The sequence below is a fragment of the Carassius auratus genome, chromosome 37, assembly GCF_003368295.1.
Source record: "Carassius auratus strain Wakin chromosome 37, ASM336829v1, whole genome shotgun sequence".
Taxonomy (NCBI): domain Eukaryota; kingdom Metazoa; phylum Chordata; class Actinopteri; order Cypriniformes; family Cyprinidae; genus Carassius; species Carassius auratus.
In genome coordinates, this window is record NC_039279.1 from 14,874,454 (window position 1) to 14,894,571 (window position 20,118).

The 20,118-nt window shown below is 38.0% G+C and overlaps 1 protein-coding gene across 3 annotated transcripts; it reads right to left on the minus strand.

Annotated features, from left to right (window-relative positions):
- Positions 1-1,534: 1,534 nt before the first annotated feature.
- LOC113056335 (rho-related BTB domain-containing protein 1-like) lies at positions 1,535-19,689 on the minus strand. Of its 3 annotated transcripts, XM_026223015.1 has the most exons (10): positions 19,417-19,689; positions 17,495-17,690; positions 17,160-17,263; positions 12,544-12,729; positions 11,422-12,380; positions 11,131-11,249; positions 8,664-8,814; positions 7,919-8,007; positions 4,300-4,405; positions 1,535-3,437 (listed from the first exon to the last, which is right to left on the minus strand). In XM_026223015.1, exons 2-10 carry the CDS (start codon positions 17,672-17,674, stop codon positions 3,265-3,267), a joined length of 2,067 nt encoding a protein of 688 aa, XP_026078800.1. In that variant the 5' UTR covers positions 17,675-17,690; positions 19,417-19,689; the 3' UTR covers positions 1,535-3,264. The 3 variants fall into 3 exon arrangements, with proteins under 3 accessions (XP_026078800.1, XP_026078801.1, XP_026078802.1); XM_026223016.1 differs by lacking the exon at positions 19,417-19,689 and having other exon boundaries at positions 1,535-3,434; positions 17,495-17,674; XM_026223017.1 differs by lacking the exons at positions 17,495-17,690; positions 19,417-19,689 and adding an exon at positions 13,369-13,415 and having other exon boundaries at positions 17,160-17,246.
- Positions 19,690-20,118: the final 429 nt, after the last annotated feature.

Here is a 20,118-nt window from a genome sequence, read left to right on the forward strand (position 1 = left end):
TTGAGCAATATATTTAACCCCATGTCTCCAAGGGGTTAAATATGTTCTTTAAAGTGAAATACAACATACATAAAACCAAGTATGGTGACCCATACTCAGAATTCATCCTTTGCATTTTACCCATCCTAAGTGCACACACACACAAACCGTGAACACACACCCGGAGCAGTGGGCAGCCATTTATGCTGCGGCGCCCCCGGGGAGCAGTTGGGGGTTCAGTGCCTTGCTCAAGGGCACCTCAGTCACGGTATTGCCAGCCCCAGACTCGACCCCAAAACCCTAGGGTTAGGAGTCAAACTCTCTAACCACTAGGCCACAACTTCCCAATATATGATGTATACAGGGCAACCTACTTATCATTTGTAGATTTTATTTAGTAGACCTTGTTGTCCCAACATCAAGCTTTTTTACATCACTACCTTAAATTGTCCTAAGCAACTTGACTTTTAATGAACTAGTGACAAGGTGATTTCCCAGCAGAATAACCCCAGGTGTAGTTCATTAAATTAACTAGAACATGTTCCACAAACATGATCCAAGATGTGGATGAGTTTGTTTTTTCATCGGAACAGATTTGAGAAATTTAGCATCACATCACTTGCTCACCAGTGGATCCTTTGCAGTGAATGGGTGCCGTCAGAATAAGAGTCCAAACAGCTGATAAAAACAGAAAAAAGACTCAAAGTGAAAAGCTTTGTGTTTGTGAGAAACAAGCCCATCATTAAAGTTTTTTTACTTTAATGCCAAAATCGCTTTTGGCCAAAATATCAGTCCGTAATCCATAATAATGCTTCCTCCAGTGGGAAAAGTCCATTCCTGGTTGTCTCTCACAAAATCCACCAACATATTTGTTTACAACTGTTTTGAACGGTTTTCTTTTGTAAAGATTGCTTGATCTGTGCATATTTTTCTCCTTATTCAGACGAGATGACTTTTTCACTGTAATATTTCACTTGTAATATTTTCCCGTGTTTTAGATGTAAGCAAATGATGATGTAAAATGATGTAATGATTGATTAGTTTTTTTATAAACGGGTAACTTTTCACTTCACAAGACGTTAAATGATGGATTGAGTGGTGTGGATTACTTGTGGATTATTGTGATGTTTTTATCACATGTTTGGACTCTCATTTTGATGGCACCCATTCACCCATGTTGTTCTGAACAACAAAAATTATATTTGTTTTAGCTTCCGTTCACTACTATAGAACTTTCTGAAAACCCTGGAAGTGTGAAAAGGTATAGTAATCATAAAGTGTGAACATGTATATCTATTAATCCATGGATTTGTCTATTAACCTTTAGATATATGACCATATTAATTGATTAATACATTAAATAATTAGAAAAGGTTTTTGATTATGTATAGGTATGTCACACGTCAACTATCCAATTACCAACCCATTAGCATTGGAAGATTACATTGCAATGTACCTGTACTAGAGAAATCAATTACACAATACCAAGTAAAAGCAATCATTTATTCAACAATTTTTCATTTTTTAAAAAATAAATTAATGAAATACATAAATAAACAAACAACTCACATGAACGATAATGTCCAGCAAGATCAAAGGCAGCAAGAACCAAATGAACCAGCCATCTGGTTTTCAGCAGCTAACAACAGTTCACAACAATTTTGCCAATACCACCGAAAAAGAACAATCATGGTATCTTATGCATGTGATCATTTATATATTGCTTTGGTACATCAAAGATAATCTACACTATAATGACTAAACACTATTATTTTTCTTCAAGTATGAACGTTCCTCCTATATCAATAGGCAGTTACATCGTTCATCCAGTTTCGTTTAGGATACATTGGCACCGACCCTGTGTTTTGTTATGTAAAACCCTTCACCGTCTTTAAGAGTGCAGTACATACCAACACATAAAGCCGCAGTACATTCTTTTCCAGTAATATCCTACCATGAAACATTTACATATATTATTTATTCATTATAGGACACATCTTAGGAAATAAGCTTTTCATAAAAAAAAAAATCTATACAAACATTAGTGCAGCTAAAAGTATCAGTAAGCAATGATGACTGTTTATTTTCTGTGGTATTAGTTGGTTTGTCTTATTTTCGAATAGTCCACCCTGTTTATAATTTACAGAAATGACAGAAATCATTATATCAACATATTCCAAAAAATGCCAATACATCCTTTTACACTTATATATATAATAAGCTGTAATTGTAACAAAGATTATTGGAGTAAATTTTACAAGAAAACACTATTTCAGTCTTCCTACTTCCAAATTTCAAGTTTTTCACGATTTTAATTCATGTTTAATTTAATGTTTAATTACATGCTGATTTATTGTAATTATTCATGAAATTAACTCGCAATTTTTGAGTGGAAACTAGATTGCAAAACTTTTGCAGGCAAAAGGCATATTTTACGGGGGAACGCAAAACGTTTGCACGTGAATGCAAAGCTTAGAAATATACATTTTCCTCCTATCGCATTTTTTTTTCTCCACCATATTCCATATCATCCTGTAAGTTATAATTCATACATTTTAAGTGCCTGAGTTTTACGAGAACACATTTCAGAAAGTCTAGCATATCCTTTTATAGAAATGCAACCATGCATTTTTGTAGGGGATTTTTTTTTTTTTTTGCGAAATGTGCTGCATAAGAGGAATGACCCATCTGCTGCGTTCTTGTTCCTGATTGTTCCAATCACAATGACCAAACTACATCCATTATATTACAATTTACAGCAAGCCCAATCTTCAAGTGCTCTTAATTTTTGCTCACAGGTTATCCAATAAACAATCTTACCACATTACCCGAAATTTGCCGGAACTCTGAATTGTACATTGCAAATTTTGCAAATTAATGCATGTGCTCAGAATTAGTGGCATAATGAGCATTATCCACTTTGATGATTTCATTTCACAGTTTCAAATGTGTTAAAGCAAATATACACTATATAGCACCTAAGTGAAAAAGGAAAGACAAGAGAAATCACTCCCTAATCCTCTTAGTGTTTTAAGTAATTCTTATGTTTCTAACACAGTCAGATCACAACTAAGTCCAACACCTCAGTTCTATTATTAAAACAAATACTACACCATAACAAAATAGGCCTACGTCACCTCCACAGATTTGATGGCCAGCATTGTTTGGACATTGAGATTGTGCTTCAAACCAAAAGCTCATTTATAGTGGCCTGTTTTTATCCTAGCAAAACAGAAAAAAAAGAAGAAAATAAGAGCTTTTAAAATAAAACAAGAGGTTACAGACTCAAGCAACAGCTGGGGACGTGCTCCAGAAACACCAGCGCCATCGAGAGTGATGTTTATTCAACACCACATCCTCCTTCTCTCTCTCCTTCTTCACCCGCTGATAGTGATCTTCCTCTTTCAGATACCAGACCGGAGGCCAGCGGTGCTTCTCAAAATATTCCTGGTTTTCTGCTTACAGTACAACACAAGCCCAGAATGATATCAAGGGTGAATGATATACAATAGAGCTCATAAAGCAAAAACGTGTCCTCTTAAAAGAACAGTTTGCATAAAAAAAATTCTGTCATTTTTATCTAAGGAAGAATAACTCCACAGCAGGGTTATTATAGTATAAAACCAAAATCATAAAAAATGGATAAATTAAATAAACATTAAAAAAAGAAAAGTCCATAACTTTTTTTTATTTCAGCTAGTTGCTAAGGCAAAATTTCTTATATATTTTACTTGAAGTCATAAAATAACCAAATATATACATCTTAATTATTAATTAAAATATAACATTTTATATGTAAATATATTAAATTCAAATAATAAATATTAAACAGACATATTTAAAATGACAAAATAAATGAACAAAAATAAAATCCAATTAAAAATTTTAAAAGGGCAAGATTAATAAATGCTTTATTAATGTATGTTTATTTATTTTCATTGTTAGTTCATGTTCTCTAATGTAGTTAGAAGTTCTTTTTAAATGTCTATTACAGTACATATTATATTTTAATCACACACACACACACACACACACACATATATATATATATATATAATTCAATATTTTGTTTTTAATAACTTGTACCTATTTTTTTTATTCATTAATTTCTTTTTTATATAACAGCATTTGGATTTCCTAGACTTAATTTTTGCGTGAACTATATCTTTAGAAGGACACTCTTAAAGACTCATATGTATCTAGCATAGCTACTTCTATGTAATGAAGCAAAGACAAATGTTACTACAGGTGCTTTAAATCGTGCAGTTCCAATGTTGACAGTTTGCGTCTGTCCCATAACAGTTCAGGAAATGAATTTACCTGCTGATTTTGCCTTGATCTCTTTGCGGTAATTGGCACATATCCTGTTGTAATGGGTGCAGATGTGGTGTAAACACCAGGCAGCAAGTTGATTAGCATTATGGAACTGTCATCAAAACAAGAGAATAAAAAAGACGTTAACGTTTGTATGTATTTAGTCTAAATATTGGAATATGATCACTGTAAACAAAGGCTCTCATCTTGTATTCTGAAATGATATATTGTATTTTACTATGAATTCTCGCAGCTACTGTCAGACCTTTGAAGGCATTTATACAGTAGGCTCAAAGGAAGATGAGATGACACCAACATATAGGGACTTGTAAAACTTCAAGAAAACCAAAACTGTAACAAATTTATTGTAGGTAGCTTTGTATGAAAGCATCAGAAAAACTGCATATTGTAATTACAGCCATAGAGAATGCCAGATATTTACAGATAGTGGTGTTGCTGCAGTTTAATATATGCTGTATTATTCATCTGTAAAATCTAAATCATAATGCTTACGGGAAAAATCCTGTGTTTTGAATGCTATTAAATTACAGTTTAAATCATTGAGCCTGGTTCCCTTCCCTTTCGGTCACTCTTGACATCACATCTGTGGACCAACGAATTAAGATATCGCTTCGAGAGACCGATTTACTTAGAGTGTAAACTAAATGAGCCAATGCACATTGGGATGCAATTATTGCATCCAGCTGCAGCTGATCACAGTGTGAGCATAAAAAGGCAGCAGGTGCAATGCATACCAGTCTTTCGCTTTGGAGCCGAGCGACATCGTTCTGCTCCGTCCAAGTCTCTTGAGTGAGCTACGAGTTCAATGCGCTCTTGGAGGTTTTTGAAACAGCAATTTCTCTAAAAGAGCTTTATGTGGCTGCCAGGTGAGGGTTACTTCCAGCAGTAGCACGGGTGGTTTGATGAGTACAGCGTTGACAAACCCCTCAGGGAACCAACCCTCGGTGGCCCACCGCTCCTCTAGCGCTTCTGATCCAGTTGAGCGGCCAAAGGAATGTGCTGTGTCCTAATACCGCCTCCACCCGGCAGGGGAGCATCTCTCTGTTGCACAGATGCAGACTGAGGCAGTTCAGCACACCCTCCTGTGCCGCATCCACAGCAGCCTCCAGCAAGGAGTCCAGAGGAGCTGGGATTAGGCAGGCTGCCCCACCTGTCCTGACCCCTGTTAAACCTGGTGGTGAGCGGGAGAGCAAGGGACCCCGGGACGGGCGACCCAGAGGAGGAGGAAGCTGCTTTTTGGGGGGCAGTGAAGGCACCTCTCCCTCCTCCATAGAAGGACCAGGTGGAGAATCTGGAAAATCTCGATGAGAGAATGGTTTTCTCTATCTCTGGGTCCCAGTTGTGCAAGCACAGGGACCTGATGCTCCAGCACCTCAGAAAGAGGATCTCTCTTCTCAGTATGGCGTTGGATTTGGATTTGGCCAAATCTTCACCCGCGGTCAGATCTTACATTTCTCTGTGCAGGAGTGCCCCTGGAACAAGTCTCCATGCATGCTGTGGTTAACATGGATGCCTCTGCCAATGGTTGGGGGGGGGGGGGGGGTGTGCTCATACAATGGGCACAGAGTATCGGGGGCATGGACGGGCCCCAATCTGCACTGGCATATCAAATGTCAAGGGTTTTTAGCAGTGCGCCTTGCCTTGAACTGTCTCAAAGGGTGCTTACAAGGCTAGCATGTTCTGGTCTGAATGGACAACACAGCAACTGTTGCGTACATCAAGCTACAATGTGGTCTGCGCTCCCATTCCATGTCGCCACTCATCCACCACCTCCTTTTTTGGAGTTGGAAGGTTCTGAGGTCATTTCATGCCATTCACATTCTGGACCTGCTCAACCATACAGCTGACGAGCTGTCTCAAGCTATGCTCCAGGGAGAGTGGCGACTCCATCTGCAGACAGTCCAGCTGATTTGGAGACGTTTTGGAGGTGCTCAGATAGCTTGTCTCTCCAAAATACTCTCATTGCCAGTTGTCTGAGGGAGCACTCGTCATGGATACACAGCTGACCGCGGGGCCTGCGCAAGTATTAATTCCTTAATAATTCCTTACATTGATATAGCACTTTTTTGTAGAGCTGAGGGCTGGCCGACTCCCAACATATTTGCTAAATTCTATAGCCTATGTGTGGAGATGGCATCCTCCTGTGTTCTCACCTAAGTAGTGGCACTGAGAGGGCCCCAGTTAGTGTTGGCTTGCTAAAACTACTTTCAGAGTGTCCAAACTGTAGACTCTGTCAAGCTCCTCCATCCCCTCAGCACCCAGATGGGGTGGAGCGTCCGGCACCAGGCCTTCACACAAGGAATCCACGAGAACTAGTAGAAGGCTGGGTTCCATATGTGAGACCTATGTGGTTCCCATATGTGTAAAGTCCACGGTATAGCCTCAGAGCCCGTGTTTCCCAGGCAGACGTCTGTCGTTCCCAAGAGGGTTACAAGCACCTCCAATTTTTTCATATGTACCAAAACGGATGTGCATATGCGTATTTGCTTCCGAAACCTCCTTCGGGAAGGATGGGGCTACCGGAGCATCCCAGTTTCCCAGTGTTATCTCACTGAGTGAGTAGTGCTACGGCAACAGGGAATGTCCTTCTTGTTGCGGCTTGCACAGGGCACTGGAAGGGGCAGCATCCATGACGTTTTGGTAGAGGATCCCAATTGGACAGTCACCGTCGCCACGGCTGCAGTACCACAACTAAGCGGTTGGGTCACCGGCTCGGCTCCTCAGCAAAGCCCTGGTATGGATTGCACCTGCCGCCTTTTTATGCTCGCGCTGTGAGCAGCAGAAACTGGATGAAATAATTCTATGCCAATATGCACTGGCTCATTTAGTTTACATTAAAAATAGATTGGTCTCTCGGTGTGAGATGCCAATTCGTTGGTCACCGACATGACGTCTCCATTCCCTCCTACAGGGAACAAGGGTTACATATGTAACCGAGACGTTCTGTTTGTTACATAACCTGGTCTAAACACACACACGAAGATGAAGATCCACTCAAAAATTCTAACAGAAAAAGGTAAATAACAGGAAACAGGCAGGAGACACATGTATGGGCAACATTCACAATACCAGACTACGAGTAGACAGATATTGAAGGCTTATAAAGACAGGCAAACAAATGAGCAAACGAGATGATTAACAAGGACAGGTAAACAGAATGAATTAATCAGGGTTACTGAGGAAAACTATGTAATGGAGCACATGGGGAATGAAAACACAATGCAAATGTCCAAGGATGTGACAGTACTCTATTTGCCAGTCATTTCTTTAAGTGTATGTTTATATATATATTTACCAGGGCTAAGACAAATAACACACACAAACACACACACACACACACACAAATAAAATCTTTAGATTAGTCATCAATTATTGCAATATCTATTTTTTGTTCATGAGGCTACACTAATGTTTTTTAGCATTTAACGCTAATTAGAGTATATGGCCCCCATCCTGCAAAACACAGCTTTCTAATTACCACATCAAACCTGTGTGAATAAATAGCGCTAATATTTACATTACAATATGAGCACTAATATTTACATTTAGCTGACACTTTTATCCACTATCAATTATTCATTTTAATAACAAAAGATCGATTTACCTGAGCAAGCTCTAGATAGGTGAGTACCTCTCCATCGATATCCTGTCCATCTTTAGATGCTTTTAATAACTCGCTCACAGCGTATTGCTCTGAGGAGAGAAAACATCTGTTAAACAGAAGGCGCATTTAGATAAGCTGAAAAATAAAAACTGGTGTAGAAACAATTTTCACTCAGAAATCGCTGATAAATTATGCAAATAATTAAACATGAAATTTTGAAGTAGAAAGACTGAAACAGTATGTTCTTGTAACACATGCTCCAATAATCTCCTTTTATTTACGTCAAACCTAAAGAAATATTGCTGTATTTTGTGTGTAAGTGTACCTTAAGGAAAGCTGTTTACACCATATGATATTTCATGATGCTTTAGTACCCTTACAGGATGTAAATAAACTGACTCACAAAAAAAAAAAAAAAAAACTTTTTTCCTCAGGGATGGTGCAGGCTACTCAAAACCTGAGGTAAATAGCTGCATCTGGAGTCACAGATAAAGCTCAGCCTGTCACCACCACGTCATTAGATGACGTCCGCCGGACAGATTGTAGTGCGTGCCACACAAAGCTCTGCAGAGACGTTCTCTTTTATTTGGCACCTTGACATCTTTCGTTGCTAAGCAACACAGAATGAAAGGGCTAAAAGCTTAGATCCGAGGTGGCTGAACAGCTCTGCCCTGTGCTTGAGGAATGCTTGTGTTGTTCTGTGTGTCATTCGGAGCGGGTGGCAGGGCGTTGGCAGAGAGCTCACCTGTCAGGGCGATGAGCCGTGGAAGGCACAGTCTGTTGGCCAGGGCGATTAGCTCCATTGGGTCCAGGTCTGCCATGGGCGACAGCTGATTGGTGTAGAGATACTCCAGCACTGCCTGCATACATACCTTGCTGGTGTTGGGGAATGAGACCTGGCAACACATATGTACATACGTCATTATTCTTCAAACAATCAATTTCATCTCAGAATTCCATCTGGTTTACCAAAATTTGACATAAATGTTATGAAAAAAAACAGCTGCTTTTGACAAAGTTAATGGATAAATAAAATGTTCCCCTGTTAAATACAATACATTTTATGCATTTAGCAGACACTTTCATCCAAAGCAACTTACAGTGAATTCAGACTATAGTTAATTATTATTATTATTATTTTTTACCAGTACATGTGTTCCCTGGGAATTGAACCCACAACCTTTTGTGCTGCTAACCCAATGCTCTACCACTGAGCCACAAGAATACTAACACACATATTAACAGATTAAAATACAGTAAAAACAAAGTGACAATAAAGAAATGTATTATGCAGTAAAACAAAATTGTATTTCAAATAAATGCTGTTGACTTAACTTTCTATTTATAAAAGAATCCTGGAAAATAATATCATGGTTTCCACCTAAATATTAAGCAGCAAAGACCATTTTCAACATTTATAATAATAAGAACCATTATGAATAATTGAGCATGAAAGCAGCATATTTAAATGATTTTTGAATGATAATGTTACCTTGAAGACTGAAGTAATGATGCTGAAAATTCAATGTTGCATCACAAGAATATTATAGTATTATAATTAAAATGATATTTCACAATGTAACTGTTCTTCTTGAATTTTTGTTACTTTGATATTATAATGATTTATGGAGATATTTTTAGGAAGTTATTTTATTTCTGAAGATTTTTAATAAAAATAATTGCACATATTTTTTTGGGGAATAACATGCACAGATTAATGAATACGTAAGATAAGTAATGTGTATAAAAATGTAAATAGGGCCCATGTTGATTTTCATAGGATTTATACATGATTAAGAAGAAGTGTAAAACTCAAATTATTAATCATTATAGACTTTAATTCAACCATTAAAAAACACTGTCTATTTAATAGACTCTGGTCAGCTGACCCGTCTTTAATCCCTATGAAACCGATGGCTGGCTCACCAGCAGTCCAGCATTACTAAGCACATTTGGGCAGAACACACAAATAGATGCTGCTACGTAACTCATTACATAATACTCTTCAAGGGCAAACACATTATATTGCTGTGTTTTGTCGGGGTAGTCTAACCACTCCAAAAGAGAGTGCAAGAATAAGAGGCATGCTCTCATGGATTTCAGCAACTCTGGACTGTAGTCTGAAAGTAGGACGCTGTCTAAAATATAGCTGTCCCAATTGTTGCTCTGGCATGAATTGTCAGAGCAGTAAGGCAAAAAACAACAACAACAACAAAAAAAAAACACTGAGTCCCTTATGCAAAGATTAGCCATAGAGGAAAACAGATCAGTGTCTCTGAATGACGTCTGCTTTTCCTCCTTAGGGAGGAAACTCGGTCTGCTTTATTCCACCTGTTAAGGAAGAAATTAATGAACAGTGCCACAGATGAAAGTTTCTATTTGGAAAGTGGAAACAGGATTACGTGTGCATATGGCAGCCGTGAAATGAGCAAAAATCATAATATTTGCTTCAAACAGCAGGAAGCACCTTCATCGATTGTCCAACTCAGTTCATTAATTATGAATTATGCATGTAAATGGCTATAAATGGAAAAATATATGACGCTAACTGTACAATAAGGTTACTGTCATTAATAAAAATGATTACAAAAACAAAAACTAGAAAAATATATATATTTTAAATTGTGTAAAAAAAAAAAAAATATATATATATATATATATATATATATATATAAATGTGCATTGAAAATGACTTGGAAACTAAATATAATATTGAAACAAAATAAAAATGAAAGCAGTTTCCCAAATTTCCAAATAATAAAAAAGATATCCTGAATGAACGATTACTACAGCTGAACTGAAATTGAAAATCAATGCAAAACAAAATACAAATGAATGACATTTTCGAAAATGTAATAGCTCTACTATATTGTGAATAAAATGTCTTGTAAGACAAACATCATGCACTCCAAAAAGGTCATAAGAGCTGACAGATCATTCATCACTGCAGAAATAGATTTTCAAAATGTCACTTAGAGACACAAGGACTAGACTATTTTAGTTTTTTAAGAATTTGATGCAATTTGTTGGCAAGCCAGTAAAATGTGTCAGTGTGCATCTATTTGAGTATGTAAGCGCATGTAAATATCTGTGCGGTGTGACCTTGTACCATCTGCTTGAGAACTGACTCATTAATGCTTAAGACGAAATAAAGTTGTTCTGTAGACTTGTCAGTGCCCTAACTGGAGCTTAAACATTGTTTTCACACTAACCTCGTCATTTGCACTCTCCATGAAAGAGCCCCCAAATAAGGCAGCCATCCAGTCACAGCTAGAGATCAGCAGTGGTTTGTGGGCATTAATGGTGCCATCGTCCAACCTGAACACCACATCTGTAAACAGAGTCCAAACAAAACAGCATGAGAAACTGCATTTTACAAAGATAACACTTATTAACTAGCATGCGCATATTTCAGGAGGCTATCAGATGTTGCAGCAAATCATTTTAAAGAGACTGTGTTCCTTTCTCATTCGAAAAATAAACACATCTGGGTTCCTCAGTACCTGTGAAGTTATTCTTGGTGAGACACTCTTTGATTCGGTTGGCCTTTCTCACATGGAATGCTTTTGTGATCTCTTGATTCATGAAGCTTTCATTGTTCATGATGTTCTCCACCATCATCCTAAGATCAAACACTTCTAGGATCTCTGCAATCTGGGCGATTTTCATCAGGTCCTTCTCCTTCTCATCCAGCTCACCAGTGTAGAGGAAGCGTAGGACAGCGCTGAATGGTCCATGGTGGATGGAATGATCCATCTTGACGATAGTCATTAGAGCTGGCGCACCCGTGACTGGGTTGATCACATTCTCCTTGTGGATGCTATGGAAGGCCTTGCTCCAAGAGGCCAGGGACAGCTTGGTGCACCAGTTCATTCCACTAGAACTCATCATCTTGAGGGTTCCATCACTTTTGGATGCCCTGAGCGAGCAAGGTGAAAGATTTGGGAGAACGGTGACGTCCTCATCCGTGTCCAGGCTTAGTGTGCGCATCAGTTGATCCCGCCCGTGACGCTCAGTTACCACCACGCACTGGGACTCATCGGAGAAGTCCATCTGAAAGAGGTCGAAGAATTTGGAGGATGAGGTAGACAGGTAGATCCTGTGGGCAAACAATTGGATGTGTTCCTGAATGACAAACATAACATCAACGCACAGGGGGCTCTCAAGAAGCTGCCTCGGGCCATCCCTGTTTTTGGTTGGGCACTCTGGGATCTTAATAAGTGGTGGAGGGGCTTTGGGTGGCAAAAATGGTGCCTGCAGCAGTGGCTTTTGGACCTTCCTCAGGTGGGACTTCCAGAATTGTAGGTGACGTCTGGAGATGAGGGCAGCTCGGATGGCATTATCAAAGATATCCTTGATGCCAAACTGGTCGAAAACGCTTGTCTCATAGTATGGGATGCCAAGCTCTTTGGCGACCTCCCTTCCACTCTCTGGAGGCAAAATATCTCCTGGTTTAATGGGTCTGTGAGAGACAAATACATACAATCAAATATTGTGTTATTATAACATCACACCTGCTAAGAGCATATCCAACTTCCAGAGACGAAGTTGCATAGAAATTTTAAAGGAATATCCAGCTTCAGACGTATTGGGATTAGAGGGATAGGGGCTTTGGTAACTAGTACCTTGATAATGGTCGCCTTGCTCGATTGACTGCTTCCAGATCAGCGTAGCGCAAGTCCAACTGGCAACCAACCAAGATGACAGGTGTGCGTGGACAGAAGTGCTTGATCTCGAGGTACCACATGGTTTTAACATGGTGTAGGGAGTTGGGATTGGCGATGGAAAAGCAGAGAACCACGACGTCAGACCTTCGAGAGGGAAAGTTGAGAACTAAATTGAGTAACTGTCCAATGAAAACTCATCTGTTTAACAACACAGGGCAAGACACCAAGTAACATGCATGCTAATGGGATTTTAAGCCAAGATTGTTAAATGTGGCAGGCACCAAACTATATTCGTAGCAACAAGACAGTCCTTCAGTGTTTGGTGGACATGCACAACCTGCAATCTCGATGCCAGCCTGACACTGACCCACTGACAGCACGCAAAATGATTGCTTTTGATTTACACACGTCTGATGCTAGTGACCACAAACTTTTCACTCCTTAGGCAATGCTTTGTTTGTTGTTGTTGCTTTTGGCTGCCTCTACGGGGACTGGAACAAACATGATCAATAAAACAGACGAAACAAAAGCACAAAGAGGATGACATGCAGACATTCTGGCACACTACTGGCATACCTTCCTGTAGCAAGATTAGTACAAAGTCTATCCTGGGGAGGGGGAGGATGGGGGGACAACACCTGTCACCACACAAGTAAGTGAATAAAATTCGATCACCCGTTTCGTGCATTTCTTGCTGACCAGGCAAGCAAAGGTCTCAGCTACTACACCACACAGTTGGCAATGCAGAGAGTTATGGAGATGCTAGCAGGCTTGAGGACTTACAGTGTCTCTCTTATGTTTCACAGGCTTGCATAAAGATCATAGGAGGCCTAAAAACAAAAAGAGGCACAGAACAATGCTACGTAATAATTTCCCTTTGTAGGCAACAACAGTTCAGGGAAATCTGTCTGAAGCAGAACAACATTACTGCCAGAGTCTATAATGAAAATACAAGTCCAATGGGACAGTAAACCAGAGTCTGATATAAACACCATTTGAAGTTAAAGATATCTGAATGCTTTGATATGGCACTGCATGGTCCCAGTGACTACTAGGCTAAAACCTATCCTGTCCTCTGTAATGGTTTGCTGAAATCTAAACTAATCTCAGGTCAAAATGGGGCTCTTGGCAAATCACCCTAGCACTCTAGAGAAAAGCCTGTTTGATGTTTAGCCAGAATCAATGCACTTCTGGTAAAACATGTAGCATTTATTTGGACAACAGAATCTCTTGGAGAGCCAGTGTGGTTGTAATTGCCATCTCAATAACTTGACAATACCTCCCCCAACCTGAATAAATGACAGCGAATCAGCATATAAGCAGCAATTATCTTTATTAACCTTACATCAATCCAGGGAGTACAACACTCAACATGTCATTAATTACCAATTAAATAAAACACTATCAGAAGGAGTCATTTGTAAAACTGCTACATCCATACAAAAAATCTTGGTCTCCTTTAGGTAAACTCACATAGACTGATTCCGGTAAAGGTTGTATTTTCCCACCGTCAACAATGTCAGCTAATCAGCCAGATTTATGACTTCTCTTTTGTGGAGCTCTTTCTACTCATTCATCACTTCATGAAACAGTCACTCTCAGCAAGGGTTGGGAATTATGTGAGTATGTTTAAGTGATAGAGATGTTGCTATTGCATGGTTATTAGTGTGCAGGACTGCAGACTGCTTCAAGCATAAAAAAATGTACGTTCTACAGTCAAGATGAGGAATACATTGTTAAACAGGGGTGTTTGTTGGGACACTTCAAGAGGAGCTGTTGTGTATTTTTTTCTTTGTTTGGCTATTTGACTCCGGTTTCAAATTGGTCTCATTATCATATTTATGAGTGTTTTTATTTTAACTTGAAGGGATAATTCACTCATTTACTAACCAATATGTCATTTCAAACAGTGCCTTGGAATCTCATTCCTGTAAAATTATAGGCTACGCCCAGCGAACAACTAGGGGGTCATGATTTGAGTTGGTGCCAAGCTTGATGACTCCAAACCTCAGCACCCTGGTTTTATTCTTAGGATGCAATAAAGCAGGAAGGACGAAAAACATTAATTCTATTGAACATAACTTGCCCAAATTCAAGGAGCAAGGCATGCTCTCTAGACAAGAAATCAAGTGTATCTAACTGAAATAGTCTAGTGTATCTGGATTGGGATTGGTCTAGTGCTAGATCACAAAATATTCTCTCTCTCGTAGGGTCTTTAGGTTTCCCTTCAGACTGTCAGAGGGAAGAATTAGGTCATACTTATACTGTTGAACACCATCTGTAAAACAACTCCAATTGGACATAAGAACTGAACACTGCAGGAATATAATTCTTGGAGTGTGTCTCATTCCCCTCTCAAGCTTGTGTGAACCACAAACATGAATTTGGGTGCTAACAATCCATTAAGCATTGGAATATCGATGACTAAATGACCTTTGACATGACAAGGTCACTCAATAAAATGTAGCAAAAAATGCTGTATATAACAAGCCATGAGCAATATTCCTCTGGTATTATTTATGGCTGTGTTAAATACATATAATCATCAGCTCATACTATTTCTTTACGGTGCATTCTGGGAATTTTTAGGGGGCAAACATTTCAGTGCACTTTCATGACTTGAATTTACAGGACAGTGCACTACTAGTGAAATATGGAGTGAGCGAAGACAGCCTAGGTTTTTTACATTATCAGTCAAGATGTTCCTACCATCTATTTCTTAAAAAGTATAAACAATTTCTTAAAATAAATAAGTAAATTGGTTTGGAATAATATGCATGACTGATAACTCAAAGCAAAGTCTATCTGTAAATCTGACCATTAATTGTTTTATGAATAGATAAAGAAATCACCCTGAATAAAGTAGCAACAATATGAACATGAATGCTGCAGGCTATGCATTCTAAAATTCCGGTAAATAAATACATTTGTGAACATAACATAATTGATGTTAATTATGTTACCACCACTACAAACTCAAACCAAAATGAGAATGTTCTGTTTATCCTGTTCTGAAAATGGCAGAAAATAGAGCAGAAAAGCAGGGAACGTGTGATGAACGCAATGAAAGGCCTCATTAAACGAGTGCTTGACACAAAATGACCATGAGTTAACATAACGGTGTTCAGCTGTCATGTTCGGCACGCATTCAGTTGCAAATAGCTCAGGTCTGATGTCAGAGCAAATGATGAAAGCATCTGATGGCAGGATGCTTCCTGTCTTCATGTTCAGTAAAGTGGTGGCACTTGTGAATCAAAGAAGCAATTAAGATTTTCTCTCGTTATTTGCTGAGATTTTACCCAGAGAGCACTGTGAAATTTTCTCATGCATACCCTTATATTTATGTTATTTTTAAATTCGTAGTTTAATCTGAGTCACACTGATTGTCATAACAATTAAATGAATATAATGCATTCTAATGCAATGAATTTCATTTGAAAATTAATAAAAGGCATAGTTCAGTAATTCTGACACATTTTCTTTCAAACTTTTCTGACTATATACAATATATATATATATATATATATATATATATATATATATATATATATATATATATATATATATATATTTTTTTTTTTTTTAGAAACACAAAATAATATCCTCAGAATAATGTTCACGTTCCTCTTTTCTATATAATGAAAGTGAATGGTGACCTTCAAAAGTGACACAAAAAACAATACAATGTGATGTAAGTCTTCTGAAGTAATACAATAGCTTTGAAAATGCACATATTTAAATTAGTCATGATTGGTCATGTGATACACGAGTAGGGTTTGTGTACATTGTGTTCAATATATTTGTGTGTTTGTGTGTGTGTGTTTTATTGAAAGCAGAAAAATTGAAAATGCTATGTTTTTCGTTTCTTAATTTTTCAAAAAAGAAAAAAAATCAGCTTTAAATTGGATAAACAGCTTGAATATTCATTATATTATGACTGAATATTTGGTAACAGTGTGGAGAAGACATAATAATAGCACTGATGAAGTTGATCTTTGGTTGACCAATCAGGGCCATTTTATGCCCACCCACATTTTGATATTGAATTTAAATTAAATATTCAAGTTATTTATTAATTTTCTCCCCTTGAATGTAAATAATAATAATAATAATAATAATAACAATAATAAGGTTTCATCAGTCATCACCAAAAAGGACATTTTCTCATTATTCTGCATTCAGTATTAAATAAAAAACTAATAAATGCTATGTACATGGACAATACAAGGACATAAACGGACCAAGAAGCATTAAGTTAAAAAAAACTATATAGTTGAATACTGATTTTCTGAGTGACTTAATTGTATTGCATAGCTTTATAAAAATTAGGTTGCATTTTGTCCTTTTTAGCTTAGTCACCATTTACTTCCATTACATGGAGCAGAGCAGCAAGACAATTCTGCTGCACTTTTCTTTTCGAGTTCCCTGAAGAAAAAAAAAAAAAAAAGGTTCTACGGGTTTGGAATGGCAAGAGGGTGAATTAATAACACCATTTTCATTTTGGGGGCAACTATGCTTTTATGCTTGCCCCACTATTACACAGAAAGTGCAAATCCAACATAATTTATTTGTACCTCCCATAGGCGAAGCGTCTGTCTTTGTGATGATCTCCAAAGGTGTCCCATAGCCGGAGGGACACACTTACATCATCCACAACGTCTCTGGAACGTTCTAAGACCTGTGAGGAGTCATAGCATTAACTCTGCTTTTAAAGTAGCACCCCTGTCCCAGAGCAAATAAGACCACAGGCATATTTGATCTTTTTCTTTAATCTGTTTCCCTTCCACCGGCCGAAACCTAAATGAATCCTGACGGAAACAAATCTGGGTATGGGCTCATTATCTCCAGCCACGGGCCTGACGTAATGCCATGATAACGGCAAGATAAATTTAATTGAGAAAAGCTTTACCTCTTGACAGACTCTGTACTGGTCGATGGCCCAGACGGTGGGTACATGGGTGGCCAACAGTTGGTACTGGGTCAGGGTAGTGTTGCAGGCCCGGGCACAAATAAGGCGAGTCTTCCCCACCGCATTGTCTCCAACAACAACACACTTGATGGTCTCTACGTTGGGTCTTTCGTAGTCCATATTCAGCTTGAGTACCCTATGACAAGAGGAATTATTGTACAAGAATTCATAACGCCGCACATACATACTGAGCAAAGGAGGGATTTCATTTCAGATCTATTAAATCAGAAGCTGCACAGAGCGTTGACCTTGCCGTGGGTCAATGATACCTCCATATAATACAGGACTTCTTATTTTCACATTCCTAAAATAGTTGCCCTATATTATAGCCACATCTTGTACCTGCTGAGCTGGACAAAACCCAACCCATTTGACTTATTTGTCAGATGCAGTTTCTATGACTGTAAATAGAGATGTTTGTCCTTTTTATTTTTTAAGAAAATATGATTAAAAAATATGATTTTTAAAGTGAAAATAGTGTGTTTATTGACAGTTCTGGCAGTTCAGTTAACTTGACATGTGCTTGTAATATAATCATAAAATAATGACATTAACAGTAAAGGTCAACCATGTGATTACTTGGAATTATTTTATATAAAACCATATATACATACTTTTTACTTCTTAACTCCAAGGGAACATTTCATTATAGAATAAAATATTAAATTACTGATAGTAGTGAAACAACTGAAGAGACACCAATAAAGGGCATTATGCAAAATGCAGCAGTTTTCGTCTCTAGTTCTGACCTTAAAACCTTACTTCTTCCACTGGAAGTGACTTTGTTATTGTCTGAACAATCAACTGAGACTTTATTTTCTAAATTTCAAAAATCAATTTCAACGTGATGTTAATCAGGATATGTCAGCTATATGCAAACTTATGAATTAAACACTGAAGTAAGGCATCCATTCAAGTAGCCTACCTCTATTCATAGCATCTCTTATCCACTCACCTTTTATGTTGAAATCTCTTTATATTCAGATCGAGGACAGATTATTTTGTAAGGTCTGTTATAATGCAACTTTAAGTCTAGGACTCTAGTAATCAAATAATGATTTTTTGTTTGCTTAAATAAGTTCAAATACTGTGGCAAACGCATGCACAAACTAAAAAAATAAAAAATAAAAAATAAGCAGCTCACTATTGAAACCTTGCTGTCTTAAATGCTTTATTTAAGTACAAATGGTGCCCTGTTGAGTGCACTTTTTCCAACCACATTCAATTACAGTTGAAAAGATGGACTGTATAAAATATGTCACAACATAAAGATTTTTTATTTAGAGCACATAAATCTGAAGTGTCTGTTGAATCGAAGTTTAAACTTGCAGCACAGTAATACTAAAAAAGCACCCCAGAATCAGAGAGATGACTATATATATTTGCATAAACTAATGTAAATATACACATTTATGCACAATGTAAAAAATGGATGCATGCAGATACCATCGCCATGCATTCTTTTAATCAGATCTAACTCTTAGAAATGATTTCCTTAGGTTGATTCTGTATTATTATTAATGTGAATAAAACCAGTTAATGATAGCCTATTTCCAATACTACGACAAGAAGTAGGGTACGTGTGCTCATATTCTGCAAAATGCAAACAGTAGTCTATATGAACTTGGAAAAGCAATAGTTTTTACCACAACTGTAATGCATTGAGAATGACATTACTCCATAAAATGTGATTTTGAGTAATAATTTCATAAACAACAACAACAACAACAACAAAATGTATTATATTAAAACACGATACATCGTTGCATCTTTTTAAGAAGTTGATCAGCTGTCCTACAAGGGTGCATGATGATGAATTCCATGAGGACGCCACCCTGCAAACAAAAGCCATGCATACGTACCGTGTCTTTGTGATGCGTGTGTTTATTGTTGTCAGAAGTCAGTTCAGTATACAGGGACTGCAGCTCGCTGATGTTATCAAAGAACAAACGCTCGTCGCTAACTGGGCGAATGCTGCAAAACCATCTCCTATCCGCCACTACGTGCCCGTCTGTGTGAGCAAAGGAAAAAAGTTAATTCCTATAGATATTTGCAAGTGTTCAGACTGATAAGTGAGGGGGGACAGTGCGTCCTTCCCGATCGCGAGGCTCTTTGAGAAAATCATCATCAGTCGCGAGTCAGATGCGGCTTCCATTGTGACGTCATAGCGCCGGTGCTATAAATAGCGCGCGCGTACGGTTTCATTCAGGAAAACAAGGTGCCTCATATGTGCTGTGAGCCAAAGAAGAGCATCGGCCAGCGTTTTGGAAGCTTATTTGCAGTGAAACCCAAAGCGAAACGCGTTCATGTAAAACTAGAAACGTCTTAAAGGTGTCTTGGAATGTAATTACTCATTTGACTTGACATGTGACTGCGTAAGTGTCAGTCAGTGTCAAGGCTGGCAGCCATTTAGGATCTGGATTAATCTAATTCTGTTTAACAAGACATCATGCTGTAAATCTCCTCAGGTTATGAAAAATCTGAATTTATTTGACAATACTTCGTTTCCTTACACCCTGATTAGATGCTAAATGACTGAAATCTCTGTGGTCTACATCACATTT